Source organism: Carcharodon carcharias, chromosome 2 (assembly GCF_017639515.1).
Source record: "Carcharodon carcharias isolate sCarCar2 chromosome 2, sCarCar2.pri, whole genome shotgun sequence".
Classification (NCBI taxonomy): domain Eukaryota; kingdom Metazoa; phylum Chordata; class Chondrichthyes; order Lamniformes; family Lamnidae; genus Carcharodon; species Carcharodon carcharias.
In genome coordinates this window covers 50,475,529-50,488,852 of record NC_054468.1, presented here as the reverse complement: position 1 = coordinate 50,488,852, position 13,324 = coordinate 50,475,529, and the positions used below count along the sequence as shown (strand labels likewise).

The following is a 13,324-nucleotide window of genomic DNA, read 5'->3' as shown; positions in this document are numbered from 1 at the left end:
GATGAATGCACTTGGTATCTTTAATTTCATTTAAGGTGGATCAGCTTCATAAAACAGAATCTGCTGCTGTGAGCATTGTGAAACCAAAACAAATTATTGCAGACTGCACTTCAGTGTTAAGTTTTCACAGTTAACTTTAGCCTGATGTTCTGTACATTATTTCACTTATCTCTTTTTAAATTTGGGTAAAAATTGGAGTTTTACAGCATCAGGCTTGTACAAAATAGGAAATTTTGGTTACAAATATGAAATTCAAATTTCTGTAAAAAATGTCCTAAAATTTTGTTTAACAGCAATAAGTGACTTTAAAAATATATTAACCTGTGATGAGATTTAAAACTGAAAAGTATTTTTTTTTAATTTACAGAACAATCCACTTTGCTTCATTTCCTGAATATTTGGTTATTCAAATAAAGAAATTTACTTTCGGTATAGACTGGGTACCAAAGAAACTAGGTAAGCTCCCAGAAATCTGTAATATTTAGAACAGTCCAGTTATATTTTTATGAAGATATTGACTTTGTACTTAAAAGAATATCACAATGGAGCTGCCCTGATATCTAGGTGGATGAACATACTGCATATTGTAGTACTGAAATGTCCTAGGTTCAGTCTTGTTTTGCATTAAGAGGTTACCTCTATCATAAGAAAGTAAAGACCATTACAATTGCTTTCACTATCCCCCTGCCATGGAGGTGAATGGCTTGCTGGGCCATTTCAAAGGACATTTAAGAGTCAACCACATTGCTGTGGGTCTGGAGTCACATATAGGCCAGATCAAGTAAGGACAGCAGGTATCTTTCCTGAAAGGATGTTAAACCAGATGGGTTTTTGTGGCAACCTGTTTCATGGTCACCATTACCGAGACTAACTTAAAGCACAATAAGTTAAGATTATAGAATTTAAGTTCTACAGCATTAACCTGTGATCACATTTATATAGATGTGTTAGGTGACAGTGGCACCTATATATAAAATGCATATCAAGTTATAAAAAGAATCAGGAAAATAGACCTTTTTACATCTGCTTAGAATATAATTTAACAACAGTGATAACCACATATGGCTGTGCTGTCTTTCATGTGTTGCTACCAGGAAGAAAAGTGAAATATTCTGGTTTTAACCACCAACTATTGTTAGTTGTTGCTATTTAGTCCACTTGAACTTGAAAAAAATGACTGGTTCTTTCAAATCATTTACCCCATAAAGCATATCGATTATTGTAAAAACCCATCTAGTTCACTAATGCCCTTTAGGGAAGGAAATCTGTCCTTACCTGGTCTGGCCTACATGTGACTTCAGACCCATAGCAATGTGGTTAACTCTTAAACGTTGCCTGAACAAGTGCAATTAGGGATGGGCAATAAATGCTGGCTGAGCCAGCGACGCCACATCCCATGAACAAATATATTTTTAAAATCACACTGCAACAGTAGCTCTCTTTATTGTGCTTCAGATGTCTCCATAGATATGCCAGATTTCCTAGATGTCTCCCACCTGAGAGCAACAGGTTTACAGCCAGGAGAAGAGGAACTTCCTGATATTTCCCCACCTATCATCATGCCTGATCGACCCAAAGGTAACTCATTCTATAACAACTTTTTAAATCCTTCTAATAGCAAATGTTTTCTCATGTTTTATAATTTATTTATATTTTTGTGAAAGAGATTTATATGCATTTTTGCAGAAAGGATTATTATCATCTTGGACAAAACACAGTACCAACTATAACAATTTGATGTAATGTTTTTCTTTACTCTTGTAATATAAAGAAGGCTTGACTGTTGACTTTTTGAATTCAATTTCATCACAATAAAAACTGCAATAAATTCTTAATCCCAAGGGCAGGTTTTACAGTTATTGGGTTTTATAAGATGAAACAGTTCTGGAACTGCATATTAGAAAATGGATGAACACTAAATGTGCTATGAAACCAATCCCCAGAATATGAGTTCTATTTTTAAGAAGAAGCTACTAATGAATACAGAAAAGGCAACAGAAGATGCAAACCCAGATATGGAACTACAGCAGAAGTATCAACAAAAAGTATAATGATCTTGATTATTTAGGGCTAAGAAAGCTGATACTGACCTTAAAGAAATCTGTTATAACCAGTGTCAGGTTCCAGTATATTATGAGCTTTCCATCTATACTTTATATTTTTAAAAACCATAAAAACTATGAAAAGATGGCCTCCTGAGGATCACCTGACATGTCTTGTGAATTAAAACACTTCCTTGTCTCGAGAGGGAACACAAAGAACTTTCCGGACTGAAGTTGACTTGATGTCTTTTCCTGAAATTAATTCAAAAGGGTAATTTAAAATTGAATGGGTCATTCAGATACAAAGGCACTAGCTGTCTCAAACTTGCAAGGTATGTAAATCATCACACAGGATGTATAATCAACCCTGCCACCCACCTTATTTGGAAAAGGTCTTTGGACTTGTAACAGAACACATGTTGAGGCAGCCATTTTGTTGCCTGCTTTTAAAGCAGCAGGAAGCTATTCTGTGGACAGATTTTATCAGACAGTCATCAAACCACCTGCAGGTTAACTAAGCAGCCAAGGTAATAAAAAAATCTACCTTTAAAGTGGGAGAGAGACTTTCCACCCCCAATTCCAGCTTCAGGTTCACCTGAGAAACAACCTCCTGGAAATTCAAGAGGCTTCACAGCTTATTGAAAATCTACTGATTTACAAGACCTTCACTTCAACCAAAGCATCAACTCATCTAAGAAACTACAGGCCTGCTACGAAAGAGACAGAGACAATCATAAATTATAATTGTATTGCTTTTTCCCTCATCTGTATTTAATCTTTGTGCACATGATAGTGTGGGTGAGTCGAGTGAGTGAGACATTGCCTTTTTTTAAACCTCTGGGGCAAATGTGTGATAACAAATAACCTTACTAACTTTTAAATTCACTCTTAAACTTACTGATGGAATTATTTAAATTTGGACAATCACTCTGAGGGTAAGAAAACACAAACCTCTCACATACTAAACACAATGATCACAGGCAGTAAGGAGGTCCATAAAATCTGTCTGTGACACCAGTATTAAAACTCATTCTACGGACACTTTTTTTTTCCAATATTTTTGCAGGAGCAACACCTCACTTAGAGCAAAGAAATAAACCTGATATCAAGAGGTGGCATAGATTTTTGAAATACAATGAAATATGGTTTCAGTGGACACTAATTATTTGAGGTACAGTACTGCCAGTCGCTTTGTATTTAAAGCATCTTCTGATGGAAACTTTGGAGTTGTTTGCCGCCTGAACCTTATGTTAGGCTTTCTTCATCTCCTCGCCTGCCAAAGTCCTGGCTGTCTGTCTGAAAAATATGCCAATTTCTGGAGAACCGAGCTTGTGCAACAGTTGGGGATAGTGTTCCCTCTTTGGTTGCTAATGACAATCTGGACATACATTACAGCCAAAATTGTGCCTGTTTTGAGAATATTTACTTTCCCGAGATGCCAGTCAAATTTATTTTCATATTGTGAATGCAAAATCCCCCATGAACCAGAGCTTTTAAACATAATTCTGAAAAATAATTTGCTTTAAAAAGTGTTTCTTGATATATTTAAGAGCAGTATCTTGGTGCAGTTTGACTAATAGTACTGAAGATGTGCTTATCACCAAAAATAAAATTGCCTATAATATCGTATTTAGAAGAATGAGAGGTAATCTCATTGGACTTCTTGGCGGGCTTGACAGGGCAGATGCTGAGAGACTGCTTCTTTTGACTGAAGAGTCTAGAACATGCGTCATAGTCTCATGATAAGGGGTCAGCTATTTAAAACTGAGATGTGGGAGAAATTTCCTCACTCAAGAGGCTTATGAATCTTTAGAATTCTCTGCCTTAAAGGGCTGTGGATGTTCAGTTGCTGAATATATTCAATACAGAGATTGATATGTTTCTGGACTTTAAGGGAATCAAGTGAATCAAAGGATGTGGAGGTGGGGTGGGAAAGTGGAGTTGGAAGTGGAAAATAAACCATCATCTTATTGAATGGTGGAGCAGCTTGAGGGGCTGCGTGGCCTAATCCTGCTTTGTTTTCTTGTGTACTTAAGTAAGCGTTGTTACAGTATCAATCCACCACCTTTGAATAATCCAATTTAAAATGACTGAAAATTATGCTAAAACATTATACAGAGCCATTTGCTAGTTTTATTCAGGTACAGCAGTCATTATCTAAGTAAATTAAGAAAAACACATTCAAAAGATTTTAAATGGTCCCTATTAGTGTCATTGTGCCTAAAGAACAGCTTTATTTTTAGAGCTGGCCAGCAAACAAGTGCAATTAGCAGGAAACCCCAGCAGTGTTTAACTAATTCTGGGACTGTGGCCAGTTTTGTGAGCTAATGCAATGCTTTTAAGCTCAAAAAAATCAGAGAAGCTCCAATTGCGCTGAATGTAATTTGCCATAAATTGCCGTGATCCTTTGTGAGGGTTATACCAATTTCAAACGAATTGCTTCAATAAAACCAACTGAGTGCAAACTGATCGACCCTTTGATATTTATTACCAAAAGATAAACCATACACTTATGGAGTGCCTTTCACATAATAAGCATTCCAAGTTGCTTCACAGTTGGGGATGAGGTCTGAGCCAGTGTAGGAGAGAATCCAGATGGCAAGCTTGCAGAGACAGGTTTTAAGAGATGTGTGGAGAGATGTAGCAAGGCAGAAGGATTCAAAGATCCAAAACAATTGAAGGCTGTACCCTGATGGTAGAGCAGAGAGGATTGTATTGGAGACCAGATTTGGAAGATTGTATGCGGAACATGGATTGACATTGTAGACAAATTTATAAATTAGGAATTTGAAGTCATTGCTCTGAAGCGTGAGAAACCAATGGAGGTTATCAAGGACAGGATTTATAGGTGAGTGGAATTTTGTGTGGGATAAGATGTAGATGACAGAGCTTTAGATGAACTGGAGTTAATAAAGGCTGTCAAGAAGAATGGTGGACAAGTTGAGTCTAGTTTTGACAAAGGCATGAATGAGGGTTTTGGTGGAGGTAGAGTTGGAGAAGTATGATAATTTGAAAATAAAGAGTAAATAGTTTTGGTAAGAAATGAGTATGAGGTGTGCAGCTCAGCTGGGGTTGACCTGGACACTGAAGTTCCACACTGTTGGGTTAGGTTTGAGCATATGTTCAGGAAGTGGGGCGATTCCAGGCATTGATGTACAGAGCTTCAGAGGAAGCCTAAACACTGTAACTTTGGAGTTGTCAAAATTAAACTACAAAATATTCTGGCTCATCTATGAATTGATATTTGCATAGGCAATTAGCACAACAACAGTCCTATAAATAACAAGTTATATTTACTGAGTGCAATTAATGTGATAATATGTCCCAACTGCTTCGCAGGAGTGTTATAAGACAAAACATGACACCAAGCCACATTAGAAGATATTAGGTCAGATGACCAAAAGCTTGGTTAAAGAGATAGGTTTTAAGAAGTGTCTTAAAGCAGGAGAGAGAGGTCTGGGGAGGAATTTCAAAGCTTAGAGCCTGTACAGTTGAAGGCATGGCCACCAATTGTAGAACAATTAATTCAGGGATGGTCAAGAGGCCAGAGTTAGTGGAACACAGATGTCTTGGAGGTTGTCGGGCTGTAGGAGAGCACTGAGATAGGAAGGGACAAGACTGCTGAAGGGCTTAAAAACAAGGATGAGAGTTTTAAAATTGAGGTATTGCTTGACCTAGAGCCAATGAGTGAGCACAGGTGTGAGGTAGGACACAGGCAGCAGAATTTTAGATGATCTCAAGTTTACTTAGGATAGAGCATGGACGGCTGGCCAGAAGTGTGTTAGAATAGTCAATAGACCTGGATGAGGTCTGTCAGTAGCAAATGAGCTGAAGCAAGGGCAGAACCAGGCAATGTTATGGAAATGGAAATGGGTGGCCTTAGTGATGCTTTGGATATGTAGTTAAATATGGGGTTGAATATGACACCAAGGTAGCAAGCAGTCTGGTTGAGCCTCAACCAGTTGCCAGGAAGAGGGATGGAATCAGTGGTTAGGGATTGGAACTTTAGCTGAAGACATTAGCTTCTGTCTTTGCAATATTTAGCTGGAGAAAATTTCTGCTTGTTCATTATTGATGTCAAACAAGCAACATGAGAAACAGAGACAGTAGAGGGGATAGGATGGGTGTTTGTGGGGTAGAGTTGGGTGTCATCAGTGTAGATGTGGAAACTGATGTTGTGCTTTGAGATCATGTCAATGATGGGCAGCATGTAGTTGGGAAATAGGAGGGGGCATAAGGTAGATTCTTGAGGGACACCAGAGATATCATGCGGGAGCTGGAAGAGACGCCATTGCAGGAGTTTCTCTGCTTATAATTAGATAAGAATTGGACCAGGTGTGTGCAGTCCATCCAGCTGGACGACAGTGGAAGGGCACTAGAGAATGGCCTGGTCAATTATGTCAGTGGCTGCAGACAGGGCAAGGCAGGAGTGTTTACCTTTGTTACAGTCACATAGAGCTGTTTTGGTTTTATGGTATGGGTGGAAACCTCACTGGAGGGAGTTCCAGGAAAGATGGGCACGGACTTAAGAATTGACAACAAATTCAAGGACCTTGGAGGGGAAAGGGAGGTTGGAGATGGCGAAGTAATTTGCAAGGATTGAGGGGTTGTGTTTTTTTAAGGAGAGGGATGATGATGATTTGAAGGAGAGGGAGACTGTACCTGAGGAGAGAGAACTGCTAACAATATCAGCTAACATGGGAGCCAAAAGTGGTAGTTGGGTGCTTAGCAGTTTAGTAGGAATAGGGTTGAGGGAGCAGCATGGGGTCTCGTGGATAAGATGATCTCTGAGAGTGCATGAGGAGAGCTAGGAAGGAAACTAGAGAAGGATGCGGAGAGATAGGAGGGAACCTAGAGAAGGGTGCAAGTTCAGGGCTAGGGCAGATGTGGGGGGATCCTTGGAGGAAGTTTGGTCTGCTGGGCTAGAGGAAAGGAAGGCAGTGGCAAATGCAGCTTATCAGACAGCCTCATTCTTGGTGACAAAGAAGTCCAGAAGCTGCTTATACTTGTTGGATGTGCGGGTGGAGAAGGCAGAGGAGAGAGGTTTATAAAGTTGGTTTGCAGTAGAGAAAAGAAGCCAGGATGATTCTGGGAAAGTGAGCAGTTTTGGCAGACAAAGCAGGACCCATGTAGTTCAGGAGATCTGGTGGTGAATGGATAAACCAGCTGTCCAACATATCCATTCAAGCCTGCAACCCTTGGACTTGATATGAAGAAGTCCGCATAATCGTGAAAAACTGACCATGATTCAGAATTCAATATTTAATAAAGACAAGAGCCAAAACATTGGCAGTGAGTAATTGTGCCTTAGTTGATCTTTTTTGGCATCTTTTATGAAATATTCTAATTTAGTCAAAGTTGTGGAGTGGCTGAAAGACTTATGGTATTTTTTTTGTTAGCATAATAACACCAAGAATTTTACATAGACCATTTAATGTTTTAACTACAGTGAAGTTGCTACTTCTGATGTGGTCATGCGAACCTGGAAAGAATATCCAATTACACGTATATTTTTTACTAGAAACAGTCACCACACATTGAATCCCACCCACTAAAAGAATGTGTATTGTCAATTTTAGAAGCTTGGTTGTCGGTTTATACTTTCTAATACAAGCCACATTGTTAGAAAGACACAAAATGAACATCATGGTAATTTTTCAACTCCATGAAATGTAGTAAATTGCTCTTTGAGTAAATAAAATGCAAGGGCATCATAGGATTTGTGAGATACAGAGAACTGAAATTAAAACAAATACCTCGCCAGAAATGGTATGAAAATTACAAAGATTATTTCTGTGTAGATGAAAACGCTAAGCTTTTTCACTAAGTGGGTAATGTAAAATCATACAGAATGAACCCGGTTACTGATCTTTAGGAACTAGTTCTATGAATAATCTCATTTTAACTAACACTGAGAATTCCTCATTAGTGCACTTTATCATAGTAACTATCAGTAAAGTATAAAGTTAAAGTAGTGAGTTCATGAGGTATCAACAGAACTGTGATTTTAATAATTCCTATGGGTTCTGTAGCTCCCTGCATATTTGTGAAAATACCAATAATTTTTTCCACTGTTATTTCCTGCTATATCAAAACCCTCAGTTCTTTGGCATACAAGTGACAGCAACTTTGGATGATTGATTCATTTTTAAACTACCCTCATCTTATATACATTTTCCCTCCACTGTTTCAATGTTCTCATGTTACAAGGACCAAGAGACAGCTTTGTTCCAAACCTCTGATGATGTTGCTCCTAAAGCAACTATGAGATTTTTAAAATTTGTTCATGGGATGTGGGCATGACTGGCTAGGTCATGATTTATTGCCCATCCTAATTGACCTTGAGAAGGTGGTAGTGAGCCGCCTTCTTGAACTCTGCAGTCTGTGTTGTGTACGTACATCCACAGTGCTGTTCGGGAGGGAGTTCCAGGATTTTGACCCAGCGACAGTGAAGGAACAGCGATATATTTCCAAGTCAGGATGGTGTGTGGCTTGGAGGGGAACTTGGAAGTGGTGTTGTTCCCATGCATTTGCTACCCTTGTCCTTCTAGGTGGTAGAGGTCACGGGTTTGGAAGGTGCTGTTGACGGAGTTTTGGTGAGTTGGTGCGGTGTATGTAGTAGATGGTATACACTGCTGCTACCGGTGGATGAGGTGTCAATGAAGCAGGCTGCTTTGTCCAGGATGTTGTTGAGTTTGAGTGTTGTTGAAGCTGCATTCATCCAAGCAAGTGGAGAGTCTTCCATCACATTCCTTGTGCCTTGTAGATGGTGGCCAAGCTTTGGGGAGCCAGGAGGCAAGTTACTCTCCACAGAATTCCCAGCTTATGACCTGTTCTTGTAGCTACAGTATTAATATGGCCAGTCTAGTTCAGTTTCTGGTCAACGGCAGTCCTTAGGATCTTGATAGTGGGGGATTCAGCAATGGTAATGCCATTGAATGTCAAGGGGAGTTGATTAGATTCTCTTTTGTTAGTGATGGTCATTACCTGGCACTTATTTGTCATGAATGTTGCTTGCCACTTTTCAGCCTAAGACTGAATGTTGTCCAGGTCTTGCTGCATATGGGCACAGACTTCTTCAATATCTGAGGAATTGAGAATGGTGCTGAACGTTGTGCAATCATCAGTGAACATCCCCACTTCTGACCTTATGTGGAAGGAAGGTCATTGATGAAGCAGCTGAAGGTGGTTGGGCCTAGGACACTATCCTGAGGAACTCCTGCAGTGTTGTCCTGAAACTGAGATGATTGACCTTCACCAATCATAACCATCTTCTTTTTGCTGGTATGACTCCAACCATTAGAGAGTTTTCCCCCTGATTCCCATTGAATCCAGTTTTGCTAGGGCTCCTTGATGCCACACTCAGTCAAACACGGCCTTGATGTCAAGGGCAGTCACTCTCACCTCAACTCGGGAGTTCAGCTCTTTTATCCATGTTTGAACCAAGGCTGTAATGAGGTCAGGAACTGAGTGGCCCTGGCAGAACCCAAACTGAGCATTAGTGAGCAGATTATTGCTGAGTATGTGCCGGTTGTTAGCATTATCAATGATGCCTGCCATCATTTTGCTGATGATTGAGAGTAAACTGATGGGGCGGTAATTGGCCATGTTGGATTTGTTCTGCTTTTTGTGGGCAGGACATACCTGAGCAATTTTCCACATAGCTGGGTAAATGCCAGTGTTATAGCTGTACTGGCTAGGGGCGCTGCAAATTCTGGAGCACAAGTCTTCGGTACTATTGCCAGGATATTGTCATGGCCCATAGCCTTTGCAATAACCAGTGCCTTCAGCCGTTTCTTGATATCACGTGGAGCAAATCGAATTGGCTGAAAACTGGCATCTCTGACGCTGGGGACCTCCAGAGGAGGCCGAGGTGGGTCATCCATTCGGCACTTCTGGCTGAAGATGGCTTTCTTGTAGTCTCTCTATGCCAACTTTTCTCTGCACTTTCACTTTTCCTTGTCCTTCTTTTCCCCTCACTGTTACTTTATGTCTCCCAGCCCCCAAATCTCTTTTTCCACCCCCACAATCTATTTCTGTGCCCCAGTCAATCTTTACTCCCTGGTGAGAAGGTGAAACACACTGCCTCATGGGGTGGTTGTGGCAAATACTATGGAGCCATTTAAGGGGAAGCTAGGTATGAGGAAAGAAAGATATATTGATAGAACGAGATGAAGTACTGAAGTATTTGAGGATAATAAACTCAACACAGACCTCTGGGTTGGAATTGCCTGTTCCCGTGCTGTAAATTCTATGCAATTTTTTTCTATGGAATCTCTCTTACTCCCCCTAATCTTAGTCATTTTCTCTCTCTCATTCTCCATTCTGCCAGTAGACAAGAATGTCCCAGAATGGGCCGCAGGTCAAACAACCACTGCAGGCCCATGTGTTCAGTGTCCAGAAGAAACTTTCTTCGATGGAGCAGTTGTGGGGGTGTAGTTGGTGGTGTGCGTTGGGAGATGGGGAAAGGTTAGGGAGGCAGTGTCAGAGATCAGAGGCCCCAGAACAGGCCCAAGTAACAGAGGTAAACAGTAGCAGTGACAGTGACATTGAAAAAAGGCACAGGTAGGGGGCACTGCTCTTTCTCCCTTGGACAGGAGTCCAAGAGTACCCCCTGGAGACCAAGTAACTATTGGGTTGGGGAGTAGGCAAAAATTTTTCATGGACAGGTCTCCATGAGGCATGTTTTTTGTATCAAAGGCACAGTCATTGCTTGACACCTCAAAACATGACTTCTACAATGCTCTCCTCATGCCTCCAATTTACTTATGCTCCAACATGTCTAATATTCTCCTCCCCTATACCCAGCAAGCATTAGGCTTCACTCACCTAAACCTCAGTCCTTACCAATCCCCAAAGCCACTTTTTCTCAGTGCATCATATTTAAAATCCTCATTCTCATTCAATGCCCAACCCTGGCTTTGTCCAATCTTACTTTTAGAGCCTCCTCTAGCCTAATATCCTAGCCAACAGTTGTACTGTGGCCTCATGTGCATCCTCTCTGCCATCATTGGAGGCAAAGCCTTCTGCCACGTTGTTTTTGACCCCTGAAACTCTCTCTCTAAACCCTTCCACTTTGCTACTTCACTTCCTCATTTAAAAGCCTCCTTTTAAAAGTTATACCTTAAACCATGTTTTTTAGCCATCTCTCCAAACTATTCTATTGCTCAACATCTGTTTTTCCATTCTGAAGCACTTGTGCACATTTTCTCTATTAAAGGCATTTATGTATGCACATTATTCTTCGAGTATTTTAGCTATCCTAGGTTTCTATAAAGTTGCGCATTTTCTTAATATTGTTTTCAAGAGCTTGCCGTTGACTCAGTGAGTAACTACCATCAGGTATAGTGTTGATTTATATAAACCAGGGAGATCCAAGATTCAATCCCTAGAGCTTGCAGCGTTATCTGATCTCAGTCAGGCAACAATTGGGGCCAGGGTACCATTGGATTGGTGATGAGGGAGATTTGCAGTGGTTGTTGCTCTTGATGTTAGGGAACAAGTTCTGCTTGCGGCAGTGCTGTATGAGAGCAGGATTAGGTTGAAGTTTGATGCCACTTGTGTGAAGTGCTGTGGAGTACCTTGTGCATGTGGACTCAAAATATCAGTCAGTGTTTTTGAGGAAATTGAAAGGGAGGAGATTAAAGCTGATGGAAAATGGAGGTAAAATAATGATTTGTTTTTATCTTTCAGGCAGTCTGCTGAACCATTACATGGAGTGTATGTATCAGTTTCACTCTCCTATTTTAGAAAATGTACTTCTGATTTTATTTTAGCCAATAAAAGGACAGTTCTCTGCTTTAACCCCTACGTTTCAATTTTCATAAAAACTGCCTTCGTGTTTCTATTTAAAAAATAATTCCTGTAGATGTGTAGTATGTTTTATGCTTCGAATCTTAAAGCATACTATTACTTCAAACCAGTTTGCAAAGCCCGAATGCCAGGTTGATTAATCCTTTCCTTACAATAATAATGAGGAATGTGTATAACCGAACCATTTTTCCCGTGGATGTAATTCTAGTCCAGGTATAATTTGTATATTATTTGATCTTACTTGCAGACCTTGCCTGGTTTATAAATGCTTATACTCTACAAATGATCAGCACAGATCTTTCAATCAATATGCATCAAACACTAATATTATGTGGAGAGATTCTTACATGCATGTGCAGACATTTGGCTTTCCTGCCATTTGCTATATAAATAGCACTCCCTGAAAGCACAAAGTTTGCTTTTGTAGCCATTGTCCATTTTTGTTCCTTTTTTTTTCACAGCTCCTGAAATTGATGAATCAGCAGTGATGCAGTTGGCTGAGATGGGTTTTCCACTAGAGGCATGTCGGAAAGCAGTATACTACACAGGAAACTTGGGGGCTGAGCTGGCCTTTAACTGGATCATAGCACACATGGAAGAACCTGGTAAGCTTAGAAGCCTGATAGCCAATATATGAGTACAAATTATTCAAGGTTTTCTGACGAAATGCCTAATAGTGAATTCAATTTAAACTTTTCAGTGATATGCTTAGTATTGCTGAATACTCAGGGAGTATTCACAGCTACCAAGAATAAAACTAAAATGGGCTGATGTGAAATTTCTAGACATCTTCTCTGAATGTGGCAATGTTAATATAAGTATCTGTTTTGCTGATTTTAGGGAAAAGCAGCTGCCCACAGTTATGTTATGTAGTTGATCACGACCCCCCCAGGAGTTTACGCTCTTTGGGATTTTGCTCCATATTTTAAATTACAATTGTATACTTTCTGAAAGGATTTTTATAAACAGTGTTAAAGTATAACACGAGGACCAAAATGCCACCATTTACAGTTACAGAGGATGTCTCAGTGGTCTGTATCTGTTGCAAAGCTATCATTAACTTGGAAGATGGACTCTGCACTATTAAAATTATAAACCCCATAAGTGAGGATAGGTTCTTAAATCGAAAAAGCGTTTGCTTATATTTCGTTTTTACAATGAAACTTCCCTGCCCCTATTAGATTTTGCTGAGCCGCTATCACTATCAGGATATAATGAGGTGAGCCATAATGAGGTTGGTCTAGCAGGAGGGGCCTCTTCAATGGAAAACCAACCACCAGAAGAGATTGTTGCCATCATTGCATCAATGGGATTTCCTAGGAACCAGGCCATCCATGCATTGAAAGCAACTGTAAGTCTGAATTCCCATCATATTTTCACAGCAAACTGTTTAACACAATTGGTGTCAATCCTTGTCTAACTGTGTAATCTGAGATTGCTGGTGTGCCTAAAATGTTAAATATTCAATA

General features: G+C 40.0%; 1 protein-coding gene across 3 annotated transcripts in view; it reads left to right on the top strand.

The window, feature by feature from the left end:
- usp13 (ubiquitin specific peptidase 13) overlaps positions 1 to 13,324 on the top strand; it is a 104,102-nt gene that overhangs the window by 77,618 nt on the left and 13,160 nt on the right. For 2 of the 3 annotated variants that reach the window (XM_041216023.1, XM_041216042.1), the window contains exons 14-18: positions 368 to 456; positions 1,456 to 1,578; positions 11,736 to 11,762; positions 12,317 to 12,460; positions 13,037 to 13,206. In XM_041216023.1, coding sequence (XP_041071957.1) covers positions 368 to 456; positions 1,456 to 1,578; positions 11,736 to 11,762; positions 12,317 to 12,460; positions 13,037 to 13,206 — 553 coding nt within the window. The remainder of the gene's footprint in view (positions 1 to 367; positions 457 to 1,455; positions 1,579 to 11,735; positions 11,763 to 12,316; positions 12,461 to 13,036; positions 13,207 to 13,324) is intronic. The other variant, XM_041216032.1, reaches the window with a different exon arrangement.